This window comes from Sciurus vulgaris (genome assembly GCF_902686455.1).
Source record: "Sciurus vulgaris genome assembly, chromosome: 5".
Taxonomy (NCBI): domain Eukaryota; kingdom Metazoa; phylum Chordata; class Mammalia; order Rodentia; family Sciuridae; genus Sciurus; species Sciurus vulgaris.
In genome coordinates this window covers 92,708,353-92,729,197 of record NC_136465.1, presented here as the reverse complement: position 1 = coordinate 92,729,197, position 20,845 = coordinate 92,708,353, and the positions used below count along the sequence as shown (strand labels likewise).

General features: G+C 40.0%; 1 protein-coding gene across 3 annotated transcripts in view; it reads left to right on the top strand.

The window, feature by feature from the left end:
• Nucleotides 1-20,845, top strand: part of BCAT1 (branched chain amino acid transaminase 1) — a 108,866-nt gene that overhangs the window by 18,625 nt on the left and 69,396 nt on the right. Inside the window, exon 1 of one of the 3 annotated variants that reach the window (XM_079139407.1) lies at nt 19,895-20,342. The exons of the other annotated variants lie outside the window; for them this stretch is intronic. Coding sequence (XP_078995533.1) covers nt 20,124-20,342 — 219 coding nt within the window. The 5' untranslated portion in view covers nt 19,895-20,123. Of the gene's footprint in view, nt 1-19,894; nt 20,343-20,845 lie in introns of those variants that run through there. 3 annotated transcript variants of the gene reach the window in all.

Below are 20,845 nucleotides of genomic sequence, written 5' to 3'. Positions count from 1 at the left end.
GTAACTGCCCAGTCTTGGACTTTCAGCCTTCAGAACAGTGAGCTAATCTTTGCTTTATAAATCAACAACGCTCATGTTGTTACAGCAACAGGAATCAGTCTTTCAAAACTACTTGAATACAATGGCCAGGTACAGTGGCACATGCCTGTAATCCCAGAGACTCAGGAGGCTGAGGCAGGAGTATCACAAATTCAAAGCCATCCTCAGCTACTCGATATGACTCTTTCTCAAAAAACAAAAACAAAAACAAAAAACCACCACCACCACCAACAACAACAAAAACAACAGAATGGAGTTGTAGCTCAGTGGTTCAGCATCCTGGGTTCATTCCTCAGCACCAAAAGCCAAAACTGAAACAAAAGAAAAGCTGAAAACCGGATTTTCCTAATGCCGCAATGGAATCAGTCTGATCATGTCCAGATGAAGAAGGGAGATTTTAAAAAGTGGCTTTGAAAGGCAAAAGGGAGAAAAATAAAATGATTCTTGATTGTACTTTCGGAGATAATGCTAGTCAATTAATGGTTATGCAGTTTCTTCAAAAGTCCCCATTTTCAGCCTCCCCTTTGAAAGTCCTTTGTGCCTCCATTCTGAGCCTTCTGGAATTCTGTGAAAGAAATTGGCTTCTCATTAGTATCCGCTTCCTTGGGCTGTATGCTTTCAGCTCCTGCAGTCTGTGCAGGTAGTTATTTCCCCAGTACCAGCCTCCTACCTTTCAAACCAGTTAACATCAGTAATTTGGTAAAGTCTTGTTTCCCATTCTATTTTTCCTATTGATCAGACTTCTTAAAAAATATTGTTTCAGCCAGTTTTTAAAACCATGTGAAGAAAGGTTATGTATTAATTCTACCATATTTAATTGGAATAACTGGTAGATTTTTAAGGATAAAAAAACAACATTCTCAGTTTTTTCAGAATTGCTTCTTAACTTATCTGTGTAGCTTACCTTGAGTTGTCCTCTTACTCTCATAACTGGATTTTTGGCCACTTCATCATCATCAAAGAGATGAAATTTAGTTCAAAGCAAATGACTATTGTTTCTAAAAAAATTTTTAATACAGGGGAAAATGTTATTACTTAGAGTCGAAATGGGACTTGGAAGTTTTTTTTTTTAAATTTTCTGTCTCACATTTTACAGACAAGTGAGAAGTTTTTATTTCTCACAACTCTTTTGAAAAATCAGTGCTGGGGATCAAACCCAAGGGCTTGTGCATGTTAGATGAGTACTGTAGTTTTGAACTGCATCTTTGGGTTCTTTATGACTTTTTATTGAAAAATTTCCAAACCTGTGTTAGGCAGAGTTCTCCAGAGAAACAGAACCAATAGGACATACATGCATGTATGGGGGGGTGGGAGAAGAGGGCGGGAGGGGGCCAGGGGACTACCACATCTGCCATGTCTGCCACAGAGCAAGCTGTCAGGGGAGATTCTGGCGAGAGGTTCTGTTGCAGTCCTGGTTTGGAATTTGCATGGCGGGCCAGACAGAATTACTATGTTGCAGTCTTTTTTTCCTTCTCTTTTCTTTCTCTTTTGTTTGCTTCTCTGACATATATGGGTCTATGTTGCAGCCTCCAAGACAAAGTCCTTTTTCTCTTGAAAACCTCCATCTTTTCCTCTCTTGAGGACTTCAGCCCATTGGATGGGGCCTACCTACATTGTGGAATGGGATCTGCTTTATTCTAATGATTGGAATGTTAATCACATCTTTAAACAACTGGGCGCCAAAGCCTCACCAAATTCACACATAAAATTAGCCATTGCACCTACTATAGATGTGGAAGAATATTTTTTTAGAACACCCGAATACTATTTATCTAGATGGCATTCATAGTTAACTTATTATATCCTTTATTTTTCTCTCCAGTAATGAGTCATATGAAAATTAATTGCAGTTGTGTTTATTTCTCATTTAATACTTCATATCCCAAGAATAGGGACATTCCTTTACATTGCACACCTAAGAAAATATTAATTCAGTAGGTTTACACCATACCCCGTCTGTATATAAATTTCCTTTGTTGACTTCAAAATGTCTTTTATGGCCTTGTTTGCTTGGTTCATACATTGTACTTGCTGGTTATGTCTCTTTTAATTTAGAACAATGCTGTTGTTTTTCATGACATTGTCAGCTTTGTTCAGTCCTGTTATCTTCTAGGATGTCTCAGTCTAGATTTGTCTGACTATTTTTCTCTATGACTAGACAGGATAAACCTCAGGGCAAGAATACCACTGAATATAGGTGTGGCATAATGAGTCCCACTATTATGTATAATTATGATGCACCAATAAAAATAAAAGAATCTGGGGCTGGGGTTGTGGCTCAGTGATAGAGCACTTGCCTAGCACATGTGAGGCACTGGGTTTGATTCTCAGCACCACATAAAAAATAAAATAAAGTTTTAAAAAGTGCTTTAAAAAAATAAAATAAAATAAAAGGATCCCACTGAGATGAGGTGTATTACTCCTTGCCTTGCACCAGGAGCCACATAACATTCCTTGCCATCAAGTCATGCTAAGTTTGGTCACATGGAAAAGGTGATGGCCACCATCTCTCTACTTTGTAAAGGGACATTTGCTCCTTTTTAATTAACATGTAATTTCTGGCATGTGACTTTGAGATTGTGTGAACATCTTATTCCATAACAAACTTTCATCTGAGGGCTTCAGCTTCCCAAAATACTCCCAAGTCTATCATTCTTTGCATTGATTAGCTGACATTCTTGGGTATCCAAGAAATTTCCCTTTCTCTCTTCATTCATTGTAAATTTTTTTTTTTTTTTATGAGTGACTAAGAATTACTCTAAGGCAATTTTTTCAATAAATTAATGGCAAGTAATGGTCTTCAGTCTGGAAAAGTAAAGAATTTAGAAGTTACCAACATGTATTACCAATATAGCAACTGGAAATGCCTGTTGCTTTAAGTATTTCACCATGCAGATCAAAAAAGTTAGCTGTACAAAATCAACTTGTATTTTCTTGTGTGTTTTGTTTTGTCTGGCTGTAATAAAATCTTGTAGTATATATATAAATAAAGTTAAATGAATTGATCAGGATCTTCTCCAATGGCAGAGATGGGCAACAACAGAGAATAGTCTGTTTTCTTAATATCTGATAAGTGCCCTTTGTGGTCTGAAGACTTGGATTCTGGCATCAGCTCTTCCACTTTGTAGGTTTGGCACTTTGGTCATGGTAGTCAACCTTTCATATACCCAGTTTGCTTATCTCTGAAGTGAACATGGTGTTTCCTGTCCCTGACCCTCCATGAGAATCCTGGTCTCTGCTAGCCTTTAGTTGACCAGGCTTTAGTCTGCAGGAAAGAGTTAACGGAGCAGGCCTGAGACTTTAATCTTAGAAAGCCAGGCCACTGAGGTTGGCCTTGACTGGTGTCTGGGGACTTGGAAGCTTGTGCTGGTTTCCTCTGGGCTTCGTTCTGTACACCGCTCCCCCTTACCGATTTTCTCTTGTATCATCCTGTAGTAAATCGTGGCTATGAGTTCCAGGCCCTCTGAGTCATCCCAACCAATCACTAAACCTTGTTCAATATTTTCGTCAGCAAAATGGGGCTTATAGTAAAAATGTCCTTCATCTGGTGCTGTTTCGAGGGTGAATTGAAAGTGAAACCCATGATGTAGAATGTGTCCAACAGAGGGGTAGTTATGATTATGAATTATGGAAGCTGCTCATATGAAGGAACATCTTGTGCTTGTGTGCTCATGTCTTTGTCAGAGTAATTCTGATCCACTCAGATTAACTGTCGAATCTTTGATGACTCCTCTGATGGGAACAACAGGTTCATGTGCCAGTTTCATAAGGACCCTTGATTCTTTCATTAAAACGTGTGCGTCTGCACACTAGTTTCTTCACCTCACAAGTCATGAAATAATTTGGGTGGCTGTTTTTAGATTTTGTTTTTGTTTTTTCTTCCATAGTTTTTAAAAATTATTATTATTTTATTTTTCTCCCTTCATGCTTTCCTGCTTTCCTTTGAGGTATGCCTCAAAATCTGTAGAGTAAGCACAGACTATTCTACTTCAGAAAATAATAGAAGGAAAGAAGGGGCGGGAATAGATTTAGAAAGGAATTTTACAGTTTATCAAGATGTGACTAATGAAAACTATTAAAACAAAATGTACCAAGGATACATCATAAATCTTCACTCCCTTCTACGTCTATTTTTATTGCAAATTTTGTCCTTCGTCTGCTCTGAGGTAGAAGGAATGCTGCTGAATGTCTCATCAAACAACATGAAGGTCTCCCAAGGTATAAGGTATTTTTTACGATCAAGACAACATACCTCTGAGAAGGCAAACCTACCTTTAGGTGACATGCTGCAACACAAGTACAATGCGACGTGAAAGCTGACTTTCAAGGAAAGTGCAAATCACACTGATCGAAGGCAGAATTCTAAGGCAATGTTGATTCTTGGCTGTGTGGCCCCAGCTTTAGGAGAGTATCGTATTGACAGTCATCCATTCTTGGGAACTCTGTCAATGGTCCATTAATGCTGATATATTAAAATATAGTGGGGGAGTGGGGACTTTAGAATGAAATCTGATTTTCTCTTGTGGCCTGCTATCCACTCAGTGTACAATTCTGGAGATTGCAAAATTTTGGACATTTATTTTCTGCTCCCTTTTTTTCTGGGTTAGGCTCAGAGCACTGGAATACTCCCAAGGGGTAACTTTTCCAGTTTTCCTACTCAAACTCATATCATGATTGTTGGGAGAATAATACCTGATAGAATTTTTCATATCATGTGTCATAAAGAAGTTCTCCCATTTCCTAGAGAAAAAATTATTGGCACACAAGTTCTTTAAGGATGCTCAAACTATCGTAGCGTTGGATTCCTTTATCTTATATTCCACCCAACTCCAATGTCAAAACTTTAATTTTTACTGCCAACTCCTTTCAAGAATTGCATCATGATCTCGAATTGAAACTTAGAACTGGCATAAGATATTTTATTTGATCAGCATTAATGATGAAGTAGAGTATTTTTATTTTATGATGAAGTAGCTGGAATCACTATGTCATAAAACATATAAGCACACACGTATATACATGTACACACAGAAACATGCAAGTATGCATATGTACACACATATGTGCTCATTCTTCTGAAACTATCTTTCTGTGGCAGAATATAGACTGGTAGAGAAAAATGCAGTTCTTTACTCTTGGCATGTTTTTATAAAAGATGATTATATTATTGTAAAGTTATAATATTTTATAATTAACCACACTCAAATACACAAGTGAACTGCTATTTAAAAGCTCTGTGGTTCAGGTGCAGTGGCACATGGCTGTGACCCCTGTGACTTGGGAGGCTTGCAAGTTCAAGAAGTTCAGTTTTAGAAACCTGGGGAGACCTCGTCTCAAAAAAATTAAGAGGGCTGGGGATGTAACTCAGTGTCAAATCACCCCTGATCCAATTCCAAGTACTACAAAAAAGAAAAAAAAAGTTATCTGTGGCAATAACTTTACATTTTAAAGACCCTTTGATACGTGTTTTATAAATCAAGACTGTCATATATTTGTCTTATTTACTGTGGGAAGAATGTGTGTCATCTTTAGTAAGAAGGAACTTCCACATAAACTTTTAAAAGTAGAGAAAGAATTAACCAGACTTTTTGAGGAAGGAAGTGTTAACTCACTGGAGGTCCGTACTCAGTCGGAACATTTAAAGAAACTCTGTAGGAAATTGCTTTTCCATTAATCTGAGAAAATGCTAAAAAACCAGTGGCCTGTTTGGGATAGTGGTAGTGCTGACCACAGGGGGCATCTGATTGCCAGAGGAGTTATGGAGCACGCCAGGTTAAGCACCTTTTCTCAGCCCTGCAGCTGCCCTAATTAAGCCATGTCACAAGGTTCAGTTGGTAAAGACACGGAGTTCCTGTGGGTCCTTTCTTCTCTCTAAAATTATAAATAATTCAGGTTTCACAAATGCTGAATTATATTAAAAGAGCTTCAAACTCTATTCGAGTCTTCACTGTAATAATTATAACCAATGAGATCTGACTGGGTACTACACAGGTTTTGTCTGAATTTTCCATTAGTCCTCATAAAAACTCTATTATTATTATTATCATTTAACAGTTGGAGAAACTGAGGCACAGAGAGGGCAAGTAATTAGAAATAATTTGCAAAGCTAAAAAGAAGCATTGCTGGAATAGAATCTCACAGTATCATTCCAGAGTCTATGTGCAGTTTTAGGATCTACCTATAAGCTTGGAAACCTTCTGTTAGAACAAATAAGTAACTCCACCACATTCTGTTCAGTAATTTGCACAATGCTCCTCGTTGCATATTCTCTTTTTACCTTTATGGGGAAGATAGCCGAAGTTCAGATACATTAAAGTGAGGTTTAAAGACATTATGGGATTTGCCCTAGGTTTGTCTACTATATAATTATCTACTAGATAATGGATCTGTGGTGTGAAACAAACAGATAACAGAGCCAGAGATTACAACAGACTTTTCTAATGAACTTGGAGTTCTTAGCATAAAAAAAAAAAAAAAAAAAATCCCAGGGACATTTTACTGTTTTTCCAGAAATGTATTAGTAAGAGGAGAAAAACAAAAATATTTTATAAATAGATAAAGGTGGTTTATCTAAGGGTCAATAGATCTACAAACAGACAAAACAAATAGTCACATTTAAAATCTATTTTTGATTCTTCTGTACCTAAAACAACTGACTTTGTGTAGGTATCTATTTTCTGGTTGAGCGCTCTCTCGCTCTCGCTCTCTCTCTCTCTCTCCCCCTCCTCCCTCTCTCTTTCTCTCTCCCTCCCTCTCTCTCTCTCTCTTTCTCTCTCTCTCTCCCTGACAGTGTGCGTGTTCTATGTGTAAAATATATCAGCTCATCTGACTATTTTTAATTTAGACAAAAACATGGTAAAAGGGGATCAGTAGAGAAGAGGGACCATGGGAGGCAGGAAGGGGAGGGAAAGGGAAAAACTGGGGATGATATTGGCCAAGTTTCACGGTTATACTGTACAGCTATGTAACAACAAATCCCACCATTATGCATAACTATAGTGAACCAATAAAAAATATGGAAACAATTTTTTTTAAATGACAGATTTATATATTCGATTAGTTTATGCAGCAAATATTTATTGAAGGTCACACATTTGCCTGTGTACTAACCACTAGAAATCTAAAAGAGAATAAAGGCACTGGCCAGACTGGAGATTGATACAGAAATAAGCAGGGCAATAATCCAATGTTCCATTACTTTCTTAAAAGTGAAGTCAGACTAGTGATGCTAATCTACAGAGCTCATGCTCCTGCATTACTTTCCAAAAAGGTGCATGGGACAGATAGATGTTAGGAAACCAATAATTTCCGGGTCTTTAACATGTTAAATAAAGATTAGAGGAGGCCACTCTTTCAGACTAAGCTTCTGCATAGACCAGGCAGAAAATAAAAATGGAGTTGCTCACAATGAAGTCCCTCATCACCAAAGCAATCAGAAAGATGACAACTAAATTTCCCCAACAGGCCATTATCAATTGACATAATGATGAAGTTCTCTCTGTGTAAATTCTTACAGAAAAACAGCAAACCAGTCAGGTGTAGTGGTGCATGCCTGTAATCTCAGCTACTCCGGATGCTGAGGCAGGAGGATCACAAGTTCAAAGTAACTTTAGCAAGGCCCTAAGCAACTTAGTGAGACCCTGTCTCAAAATTAAAAAAAAAAAAAAAAAAATTAAAAGGGCTGGGGATGTGGCTCAGTGTAAGTACCTCTTGGTTCAGTTGCTGATATAAAACAAAAAACAAACAAAAAAACCAGTAAACCAAAGTAACATGATGTTAACTAATCAGTTATTTTTTCTATGCTCTGTCTCACTGCCCCCACCTTGCAAAGAAAGTAACTTTGAAGGGACCAATCTGCTTTCATTCTTTTGTTTTTGCTTCATTGCTTTTGTTTTTTGTTTTCTTGATTCTTTCTGTCCATAACATCAATCTCTTTTGCTTGACCCATTTGAACGCTTAATCTAGTTTATGGAATGATGAAGTGTTATCCAATTCTAAAATTGAAAATAAAACCAATTAACAACTTTAAGCTCAATTGTTATAATGTTGTCCTTTGACAAACCTTTATTTCAGTCTTACCCAAGCTTTGCCTACCCAAAAGCCCCTGGGTTGGGTGGGGCACACATCTTACCAATTCTCTTTTCCCATCTCCCTTTTCATAACTGCCTTTCTCCAACTGTACAAAAAAAAGCATTTGCTCCAAATGGTCCAGTAAGCTGCAAAAACTACTAGGTATAAAGAAATGGACAGTTTCAATTATTGTGTCCATACAACCTCCTCTGATGAAGCCACCATAAATCTACTACCAGACTTCACTGTTTTGTCTAGTTGCAGTTCTCCTCCCAGTTAGGGTGAAGAAAGGCAATGAAAAGAGAAAGTTTTGTTGTGCATTATGATGGTCCAACTTTGACCTATTAGAGGCAGCAGGAGTTATGACAATTTTTGTCCAAAGACCTTGCTTCTTCCTCTGATTGTAGCCTGTGTGTCATTAAATAGGCATTGAAGAGACATGGAAGGATGCAGACCCTTATATTATCCAGGTGACAGCCACATGGCATCATTTCCTCTTCTCTTCATATGAAAATGAGAATATTTAAGATTTTCAAAAAGAATGCTGGGACTGAGTGTGCCCTGGGCATATACCATATACTATGCAAATACACTATTTCATCCCACAAAACTTGATGGACCCTGTTACCCCTTTAGTGTCTGTCACAGACTTTGGTTTCCTGGAGGAGGTGCTGAGTGGAATATGTGCTTCACTTCTGATGGAGAGCAGCACATGTTGGAACAAAGGGATGTATCAGAGAAAAGTTATTGTTTTACATTTTCTTGGATATTTATCATATACACACGAAAACCATTCCCATTAGTTGTATTCTAGGATGCCTATCTTCCCTTTTGGTGCCTCTTTTACTCATTGTCAATCATCAACCCATCTTCTCACTTTTTAGTGTTTAGCATGTACTCACTAGAATTGGTTTTGTTCCTGGTCATATATTGTGGATTCTTCTGTATATATAATGGGTCTTCCGTATCTGTGGGTTTTGCCTCTGTGCATTCTCCCCACTGCAGGTGGACAATGTAGTTAGTCCTGCAATGGCTCCATTTCTACTGAACATGTACATGTTTGTTCCTTGTCTTTATTCCCTGAACAATACAGTATAAGGACTACTGCATGGTATTTACATGGTAGTAGGTCTTAACTGTAATCGAGAGATTTTTCAAACTACATAAGGGAGAAAAGACAAAGAAAAACAAGTATAAAGGAAGATGTGCATAGGTTAAGATGCAAACATGACTCTATTTTATATAAGGAACTTGAATATCCCTGGGATTTGGTCTGCAGGAGGTCCTGTAATCCATTCCCCTGGCAGATACAGTGGGGCAATTTTAATGCTCTTACCAGTTATTAAAAACTTAAGTCATCTCTGCCTTGCTCATGGTCCCAGTGTCTTTTCTATTTGCTATTAATTTTCTCAAAGTAGATTAACCTGAACTCTTAAAAGCGGAGCCCCCACTTACATACAAAATGTTCTCCAAAGCAAACCAAGACATAATATGTGGATTTTTTTTTAAATCAGCCTCATTTAATTAGGGTTAATTCTTCCCTCTCCGAAGTTGGTATGTGATTCTATTTCTGTAAAATTCATAACTATATAAGTCTAAATGTTTCCAAACACGCAATATAATTCCTAGTCTTTCTGTCTGGAATCTTCACGTGTTTTTGTCTGTCCATCTGTCATTTAATTTTAAGGAATTTGTTTATGACTTAGAGACTTACCAGGCTAAGGATATCTCTGTGTAGAGGGGTGTGGCCAGGAAGTGCAAAGGAGGGTTAGGCAGAGAAATGGCAGAACCCAGAGGACTAAGCTCAGGGCTCTGAATTTTGTCTTTAGCACAGTGGGTTTCAGAGCAGAGCATATGTGCAGAAGAGCCCACTGGGGTGTCAGAAGAACTTATTATATTTTATTTTCTCTGACACATGAAAAAATTAAGTTATATTTAGCTCATATGGCTTGGCATGTGCTCAGTATGTCACGAGGCCACACTGTCACAGACTGAACAGTGTCCTGAAGGGAGAGGAAGTGCATAGTCACCACTGGGGGTGGGGTGGCCCCCTGTGCAGCCTGGCTCTCAGCAGGTTGTGATGCCTGGAGGTCTAGCCAGCCTACTTAAGAAGATTTACAGATTGTCATGCAGTGTTAATTGATTGTCCTCCTAAGAGGGAAGACCGGCTTTCAGAGATTTCTGCAAGAAAACAAACACAAATAAAATATTAAAGGGATAAAACCAGAATGAAGAAAATATTAGTAATACAGAAGTAAGGAAACTTGCCACATTTGTTCAAGACAGAGCAAATGGTTTTCCAATTCTTATTACAAATTCTCCGTTAACTGTATTAATCAGAACTGACAGTGGACCACAAATTTTAATATAATCAAGAAGACTCCGCAAATGAGGGATTTCCATCCACTGTCATTGAGGATTACTTGGCTTTTATGTATATTGTACCTGCAGCCAAGGATGGTATAAAAAAATCATAATTAGGGAGATGTTTTAAATGCTAATTATTCATGTTCATCTTAACTTTTTTATTCCTATATTAATGTATTTTTTGTATAATAGGTTATTTTTCATAACTGAATATATATATGACAGGTACACATTCAGTTTTGGTTAACGAAGGTATAAAACCAAACATCCCAAAACTTCGTGGCTTAATAAAGTAACAATTTATTATTATCTCTCCTGGTCTGTGGGTTGTCTGAGCTTAGCAGGGTGTTTTGCTCTTGGGGTCCCTCATACTTTCAATCAGTACCCTGGAGCTAGAGCCATTGGAAGGCCTGACTGTGCTGACATGTAAGATGGCCCACTCACATGGCTGGGGTGATGCTGTGTGTTGGCTGGGAGCCCATCACTGGAACTGTTGACGGGGGAGCCCACCTGTGGTCTCTTCACATGGTTTAGCCACCTACAGTTTGGTGATTGGGTTCTCAGTGGGGGAATCCCAAAAGGTTTCCAAGAGCAGCAAGGCAGAAGCTGCCAGGTGAGTTGACGTATATATCCAGAAATGGAACCAGGTCACTCATATACTTATGCCATGTACTGTGTGTCAAAATAGTCACAGTGCCCACCAGATTAAAAACAAAACAAAACAAAACAAAACAAAAAAAAACCAACTCTACTTCTTGAGGGTTCGAATAGAAGAACATATGTAGTGGGAGATAATTTTGAGACCATCTTGGGAAAACACAATCTGTCACATATGCTAAGAATTTTTGTAACCATAGAATTTGGAGGTCACCTCTCTAGATACTTGAGAGACATTAGAGTGAGTCAGAATTTTAGGTAAGATCACAAACCTAGTTGTCAAACTGATTTGACCTACATCTGCTTGATCTTGGGAAGTGTAGCAACCTCTCTGAAGGCCTATAATAGACCTATGGGGTGTGGGTGGGGTGAGGGGAATAAGACGCTCGAGTAATTAGAAAGTGCCCAGAACATCTGGCTGCACCAGTGGCAGCTCTTATTGGGTTTTAAGTTGGGGTTTTAGAAAAACTTTTCAGAGAGAATACTGGTGACAGCATGAAGGATGACTGTATTAGGGGAAAAGAGAAAGTTCTAGAAAGAACCATTGGAGAATCTTGCTATTGACTGGGAGAATGAACCAGAAAGGAAGGCCAGAAGTGTGTTGAGAAGGAACACAAACAGGTAGTGGTCTCAGTGTGACCTGATGTATTGAATGGAGTGAGAAAGGGAAGGGACAGTCTAGAGCCATACATTTGAGATCAGTGTTTTGTAGCCTGTAAGTTTTGCTAAGAAACCCCTTTGTCCATTGGCACATACTGATGAAAAGTTGCACAAAAGGGACGTGATTGGTAAATTAGTTCATTTTATTATTCAAAGCAGAAATCTTGAAAGATGGCATAATCGTCAAATTTAAACTTATTTAACTGTGATGGTTGAATGGTGTATCCACCCAAAAAAAGGGTGAAGTCTTAAACCCCAATGCCTGTGAATACCATATTTCAAAATCAGGTCTTTGCAGATGTCAAGTTAAAATGAAGTCACACAAGATTAGGGTGGAACTTTAATCCAATATGATTGGCATCCTTATAAAAAGAAAAAAACAGATATGTGAAGGGGAACATCACTTACAGATTGAGGTGCTGCAGCTCTGTGCCAAGAACACCTGGGTTACCAGAAGCTGGGAGAGACAAGCATGGCCCTGTCTACATTCAACCTCCAGAACTATGAGACAATCAATTGCTTTTTTCCTTTTTTGTCTTTCTCTTTTTTCCAGGGTCTGTAGTGACTAACAAAAATTCCTCATGCTGACTATATTGCAAGACATCACAATGGAGTACTGGGGGAAGTTTTCAATTAGCAATTCTCTTGCCTCAGATAAGCCTCATTAGCTGTAAGAGGGCCACTGGGCAAAACTTGAGACAATCCATTTATGTCTGTGGTTGTCAGCCATCCAGTTTGTGGCACTTTGTTACTGCAGCCTAGGAAACTGATCCATTAACTACAGACATAGGAGGTAAAATTGCTGGTTTTATCTGGTTAAAGGAGATATGGCATTAAATAAGCCCAACATCAAGATTTCTGCATGGTTTGCCTTTCCAGAGACAGTGAGATAGGGAGCAGGGGTAGTTAGGGCAAGTAGGACCTATGCCACATCCATCTTTGTCTTCCCAAGTACAAGGAGGACACATGTAAATAATAGTTGTGCAGTTTGATTTTTGAACCAAGCAGACTTATATTTTATAAGCTTCATTAAAAAAAACCTTGAGAAGTACTTGATATAAATTTTTAAGTTTTCTCTCATATTGTGTACTAATCAGCAATATACCCCTAATCCAAGGGCTATATATATAAATGAAGAATGATTAAATCTGGAGAAGAGAGAGAGAGAGAGAGAGAGAGAGAGAGAGAGAGAGAGAGAGAGAGAGAAAGAAGAAGGAGGAGGAAGAGGAGGAGGAGGAAGAAGATGATCAGCTGGAGAGTCAGGGATAGGAGCCAGAATTCAGGATGGGTTGAGGAACTTGCTAAAGTATTTTGTCAAAAACCTTGAAGTTTTTTTTTTAGTCAAGAAGAGGTGTGTTCCGATTTGCATTCTGAGATGATTTTTGTGGTTGCCAAGCTAGGAATGGCCCAAAAGCAACTTCAGCACATGTGAAACTAGAATGCATAGACATGGGTGATTTCTTGGATGTGTTTGATGGACAACCTTTCTAGGTCTAGCTAGGAAAAGTGAAAGGAGTAGGGGATCAGTATTTTAGTCATCTTTTTCACCGCTATGACCAAAGGCCTGAAAAGAATAATTTTAGAGGAGGAAAAGTTTATTTGTAGGCATGGTTTTAGAGGTCTCAGTACAGAGATGGCTACTCCATTCCTCGGGGTGCGAGATGAAGCAGGTGGAAAAGTGTTTGGGAGGAAAACATCTGGGAGCATGGGACCAGAAAGCAGAGAGAGCTCGGCTCAACTGGGACAAAATATAAACCCCAAAGACCCTCACCCAAGGACCTACCTCCTCCAGCCACACCCTACCTGCCTACAGGTATTACCCAATTAATCTCTACCAGGGGATTAATGCACTGATTAGATTAAAGCTCTCATAACCCAGTCCTCTCATCTCTACATTTTTTTGCATGGTCTCACACATTGGAAAACACTTCATATCTGGACCATACAGTCAGTAACCCACCTCCAAAGGCCACATCTGCTCTATCCTGTGTTCATAAGTACATTTATATGGGAACCTGCCATATGAAACAGTGGCAGATCTGGGTAGTTGGAGCAGGGATCATATGTTCCTCAAAGCCTAAAATATCTACTACCGGGTCCTTGTAAGGAAATAAAGAAAACAGAGAGAAGCGGCTCTACAGTAACACAGGTTTATTTGGGACAAACCTGCAAAAGGGGGCCCAGTGGAGACTGAGAACCATCTTCCACTTACAGCCTGAGGTAGATATAGGGGAATGAGGGGGGGAGGGGAAATCAGGCTGTTGCTAAGGGGTTGTCAGGGAAGAGTCCTGTGGTGTCATCTTCATAAGTAAGGAGGGGTTTCAGGATTTCAGCCCCTGGTAACAATTTCCTTTCTTGTGATGATGGAGTGTTTGGGGTTTCTTTGCATGATGATGGAGCATTGTTTGGGGTTTAGGTCATGCTGAGTCAGAGTGACCCTGAGGTAACTTTTGTTCTAAGATGGAGGATAGGTTTCAAAATGGCATTGCCTATGTCAAGTTCTACCTAATGTTCTTTACATAAAATGTTTGCCTACAATGCAAAATAATCATCGCCTACATTATTTGAACGTTTAAGATATATGAGGTGTGGTCTAAGACATATACATATGTTGTAATGTTTTATGATCATGTATTCCAATTATCAAATATGAAGTGTTGCTCTATCCCATTTTACAGATCAGAAAACTGAGGTACAGAGATTCTCATTCATACTCACTGCTTCAGATAGCACCTGTATGGCAGTGACTCATCAAATAATTACCTCCAATCTAGACCTCTCCTCTGAGCTTTAGTCAGTCAGGTCTCTCAGAGTCTCAGAAACCTCAAAACTCAGTGTGACCTAACCAGATCTATTCATCCTCAAACCACGTCACATTCTAGTGTCTCATTGTTCTTGGTGAAGGTAGCCAACTAGATGATCCAGCTGGAATCCAAGGAGCCCTCCTAGGCTCTCTTCCTCCTCCTCCCCATGCCCATTCTGTCTAAAGGTGACTGAAATCTGGCTATTTCCATATCCATTCTCTACCATAACTCAAAGTCCAATTTATTAATAAGATCATCATGTTGTAGAAGTGACATGATGGTACTCAAAAAGTAGGAGAAACCAAGCTTTATGTTACCCCCTCCTGGGGGAGGGGTCGCAAGCAGAAGAGATTAGCACTGCAAAATTCTGAGCCCTGATCCACAGTTTCTCACAACTTATAGGTTATCTGACATCGTCTTAGGCCCATCCTATAATTGGGGCTTTTTTTAAAATTCATAATCTATGTGGCTGAAGTCCTTGTGCAGGGTCTCTAACATAGAGCGTGCCTGCAGAACAGAGAAGAAGAAACAACTTTTTTCACAGACATCTATTACATTTTAGAGTCAGGCTCTTAGGGCAGTTATTGACAATGCAAAAGACAGGGACCATGGTTAATTAGGCTTCCTGGAGAAAGGCTGAGAGAGGGGAGCAGAACTGACCCCTTCCCCAGGCATTGGTCTCTTACCGTAACGTTTTTGTAATTTCATTTCACAACCAGGTCTGGTTTTGCCCTCACAATCAGAAATGTATTTTTTTAAATAGCTTCCTCGAAAACCCTCTCCTCTCCACCCATCCCTCCTTCAATCTCCAAACTGCAACCCATGCACATGAATTTTGTCACAACCCCTCATCCCCTGTTCCCAGACAATTTATCTTTAACTTCTCAATAGGTTTTCTTGCCTCTGGGTTAAAGTAAATTAAAAATTGTGAAAGTCAGAGCATCTTAATATGACAGGTGAGTAGGGGGACAATACTTCTGGCTTAATCTAGTTATGGCTTATTAATAACACTTCTTGAATGGAGAAAATAATTACCTACTTGTAGGGAAAATTTTGTTCTTCAGTGAAAAATAATGACTTGTATAGAGCAAACTTCTAAGGTTATCTGATTCTGATTCCATGAGCCTTTTCAAATATGTTTTGCATTATTTCATTTTTTGAGGTTTTTTTTTTTTACAAACAATTGAGAAATAAAAAAATTCTCATTTATTTTTAATTGATACATAAAAAAATAAAACTTGCACATATTAATGGGATACTGTGTGGTGTTTCCATACATGTATAAATTGCATAATGTTTTAGTCTGGTTAACCTTATTTACATCCTTATTTACTGTTTCTATATGGTGAAACTTTCTAGCTTTTTGACACATATAGTACGTGATTATTGTTCTTTGTTGTCACCCTATTGTGCAATAGCACACCAGAACTTCTTGCTGCGATCTAGCTGTAATAAGTTACCTACTGATCATTATTTCCCTCTGTAACAGTGGTCCACTTTATGCTTTGAATGTAGCCCCTGCTGCTCTGCCACTGCAATTTATTTTTAAAATGGACTTGTTTCTTTCTCTTCCTCTATCCCTGCTGCTCCCTAATCTCTCCCCCTCCGTAATCTCTGGGGAAACACATTATCTTTCTTCCCCAGCCTGGGCAGAGTTGTCTGTCCTTGAGTGCACACCCACCATTAGAACTAGCAATCCAGACTTTAGGGAATCCAGACTTTAGGGATGGCATCAGAAGATCTCAGAAATGACTATCTCTCAGGTTAACAAGTGAATTACAACTCCAACAGAGCACACGTGGAATGTAACCTTTAAGTCACCTCTTTAAAAGCACCCTGTTCCTGCTGATGTGCAGAATCACAACCTTTGGGACAGGAGTCCCATGTTTCTCCTTTGCTAGCAAAGCAATAAACCTTCTTTTTCCTTTTTCTCAAAACCATGTCCTCTTATTGGATTGGCACCAGGGACTAGAAGTCTTTGGCAACACCCATCCCTGGTGGGGGAATGAATATAGGTCAGTGATAGAGTATTGGGCCAGTATATGCCAGGCCGGGAGTTAGAACCCCAACACCTCAAAAAAACCTTTTCCCATCCTTCCCCTACCCCTCCTCCCCCAAGCCTGTGATTACTACCATTCTACTCTCAACCTTTATGACATCCACATTTTGATATTCTACATGTGAATGAGATCATGCTACTTGTCTTTCGGTGCCTGGTGTGTTTCACTTATAATGACGTCCAGCCCAATTCATGTTGTTGCAAATGACAGGAATTCCTTTTTTATGGCTGAGCAGTATTCCACTGTGCATATGTGCCATATTTTCTTTATCCATTCCAATCATCAGTGATGGATACTTTGGTTGTTTCTTTTTCTTGAGATAGCTAGATGGTGGTTCTATTTTTAATTTTCTGAGGAGCTTCCATACTGTTTTCCATAATAGCTGTATGAATCTATATTCCCTTCAGCAGTGTTTAAGAATTTCTTTTTCTTCACACCCATGTAGGGGCTAAGAAAAATACTAAAGATCTTCCCTGTGCATGTGCCTGCCATGAGCGTCATACGTTCTTGATGTAACATCTAAAGAATGCTGCCTTCTGGGTGGGTTTGGCTCACTCCAGAGAATTCAGTCATTGACTTCTCTCAAGGCTGTCACTCCCACTCTTGGGAATGTGGCCAGTCCTTGTGGGGATGAAGTGTCCTTGAGAGGATCGCCAGGTAATAAGTTGTTAGAAAGCGCTTTCTTGTATTTAAGGAGCCTTACTGGGAATAAGCATCCCCTGGATAGGAAGCTCTGCCCTGGGACTCCCAGTTCCATGACTTCAGGGGTTGGTGTTTTCTGTGATCTAGATGGTGATGTATTTTCTTCTCTTTCTCTTTGGACTATCACTTTTGCTTTTGCTCTTGCTTGCATATTATTATTACTAAAATACACATTATCTTGTATAAGGAGTGTTTTCATTGGCTGTTGGATCCAACCTGCCAAATTCAGCAGCTGCACACATATGTAACGCTTCAACATTACACCATGCCAGCACTTACTTTCTTTAGTCTTTAATAATAGCCTTTCTTGTTTTCTCAGATATGTGGATGCTAACCCACAACAACGGTGGGGGAGAACAGAAGTTCAGTGGATTAGACAAAGAGGAAAGAAGGGAAGGGAGGAGGATAGGAATAGGAAAGACAGTGGAATGAATCTGACATATATGAATACACCACTGTGAATCGCACCATTATGTACATCCAGAAGACTGGGATCCTAATTAGAATAAGATATATTCCATAGAGTCTACAGTCATGTATAACTAAAAAGAACGAGTTAAAAAATCAAAAAATTTTTAAAAATAATAGCCATTCTTATTTCACCCCTGTAAAAATGGCTATTATTTTAAAAATTTTTTAAATTTTTATTGTGGTCTTGATTTGCACTTCCTGGGTGATTAGTGATGTTGAACTTTTAAAAAGTATTTATTTATTTAATTTGTTTTTGGTAGGTAGACACTACCTTTACTTTATTTTTATGTAGTGCTGAGGATCAAACCCAGGGCCTCACTATGCTAGGTGAGCACACTACCACTGAGCCACAACCCCAGCACAATGTTGAACATTTGTTTTCCATTTACCCTTTAGCTATTTTTATGTCTTCTGTTGAGAAATGCCTATTTAGAGCTGTTGCCCATTTTTAATCCAAACTGTTTATTATTTATTTATTTATTTAGCTAGTGAGTTTTTGGAGTTCCTTGTATATTCTGGATATTGATCCCTTGTCAGATGTATAGTTTGCAAATATTTTCTTCCATTCTGAGGCTTGTCTTTGCACTTTGATGAGTGTTTCCTTTGCTGTGCAGAGGCTTTTTAGTTTTATTTAAGGCCTACTTGTCTAGTTTTGCTTTTGGGGTCTTTTCCAGAAAATTCTTACCTGTTCCAATGTCCTGAAATGTTTCCCCTAGGGGTTATATTTTTTGAAAAGCATTTTATGGATACATAATCATATATCTTTTTGTGGTAGATTGTGGACCTAGGGATTCATTCTTAAGCCCCAGTCAGGAGTGGCTAACTGGTTTCTTAAGGTTAACTTGGCCTGTAAACAAAAAAAAGAGTTAAAAAAAAAAAACCGGTTTAAATGTAAAACTCTGGGTTTGCAGGGACAGTTGCCACAGTTGTGATGACAAATGATCTACCTGGACTCAGGAATCTTTGGTGCTTTGGACCTCACCCAGCAGAAGAGGCATTTCAATGCCTTGTCTAAAGGGGTGGGAGAAAGGGAGAAGTGAAGGATTCCTTGGTTGACAGGATTGGAACTTTATTTCTGTAGGGTTGAGTGAAATCACTTCTAAAACCTGACCATATTTAACTGCTTTCACCCAGAATGAACTGTCATCCTCCCTTTCAAAGATCACCAGTAAGGCTCATAATTTAGGCTGATAATTGCCCTGGGAAAACAGAGCAGAAGATGTTAGCACAAAAAAGACTGGGCCTGAAGCAATTCACGAATCAACTCAGCTCTTTTATTCAGGAACGGGATTACACCCACAGGAATGGACCCACTTTCGTGGTGGAAAATGAACCACTGGCCAAAGGATAAGTTTGGGTTTCTATAGGTTATTCAGAAAGGTGATTTAGTGAGTGTGTCAGTTTGGGCACTCAGAAATTTGGGTTTTTGAGTTGGAGGTCAATGGCCAGCAACTGGAGAGGATTTATCTTGGAAGAGATTAGTGTTTCCTAGAGACTATCATTTTAGGTTTGATGAAACACTTTTTCCCCACCAGTGGCCAGCATCGGAAAAGAATTTATCTTGAAAGAGATGAAAGCTATCAATATATGCTCAGGCCACAGTATTTTGGGGCTTTTTATTTTCCATATCCAATAGAGGAGACAATAGTTCCCAATCTTCCCTTACTAAACCGAGGAAAGGAATATTTCTAACGTCACTTTCCCAGCCTGTAATATTGTTATCATGGGCCTACATCAGAAAACTGTGAAAACAATATGACTGGGAGCTCTTGATTGTTTTGCCTGAAAACGATGAATGGAATGGCGATCTTTGGGCAGAAACAGCACAGAGCTTAGGGGCTTTGAGCCCGGTAGCCCCGTGACACCTAGAGGTACACATAACGATTTGGGTAGGTGGCACAGAGAAATCTAAAAACCAGATTCATCTTCTCCCCCTTCAATTTGCGTCTGGGGGTCGGTGGCAGTCAAGAGCCCACGTACTAATGCCATTCCCTAGCTGCAAACTCTCCAGGGCAGAACCCTGCCTTTGTCAGTTTGATTTGGAGTCAACAGAAAGCTGCCTTGATGTAAATGAATGCCTCCTTTGCTTTGGCGAGCTTCGTTTCCGGGCCTCTCACCCAGAGATCCTTTAGTGAATAGGAATGCTCGCGGAGTGCCTGCACTTGAGAGGGAAGATGCTGACTCCAGGATCTTATTCTTGGGCCTCTGTTGGAGACCCAGTGGCAAGGAAAACCACTGATTTTCGCTAGTGCAGAAGAAAGGGAACAGACAGTCGGAGGCTCCTCCCTCAGGGATGCTAGAGGGGCTGCGTCGTTCCCTGAGTCTGGCGCTGGCTCCCGGCCCTGGGCCGTGGCACCTCGCGCTGCGCGGGCGGTGTACCTGGGCTTGGCCACTTCGTCCGCATTCGGGTCCAGCCACTCACCGAGTGCCGCCGCCGTTCTCCGCAGCTTCGCGCTCCCGCAGACTCCTGATGGCCAGCCATCCCTGCGCAGCCGCGGACCTAACCCCGCAGGTACTCGGCCCGGGCCTTTGCGGATGGGGGAAGGTTGGAACCCGCGTCTCGGAAGCTTGCGGGCCTGGGCAGGCGTAGGGCTGCAGTTTCTCGCACCGCCCTCCTTTGCCTTGCTTCTCGTTCCGCCTCCGCAGAGGCGGCTGCTCTTCCCGCGTCCTTTCCCTAAATCCAGACTCCCAGCCTGGCCATTCTGCTTTGGCGAGGTCCCTGCCGGCCAAGTCTAATACCCTGCTGGGTGATCCGCCCCGGAGCGCAGCGGGGATGTGAGGTCGCCACGGAAGCTTCTTTGCGGGGAGGAGACGGGAGCGAATTTCTGGGCTGCAAGAATCCCCAGCCATGGCCTGAGAGCCTTCACCACCCTAAAATATTTAGACCGCCTGTCTTATACTTCCTTGGATCCCTATCTTCCCTCGCTCTTATAGCTGATTAGCAAATTTGAGTTTTTTTTTTTTTTTTTTTCCTTCAGTAGGTACCTTTCTCCAATTAGTCCCGCTTCCCCACAT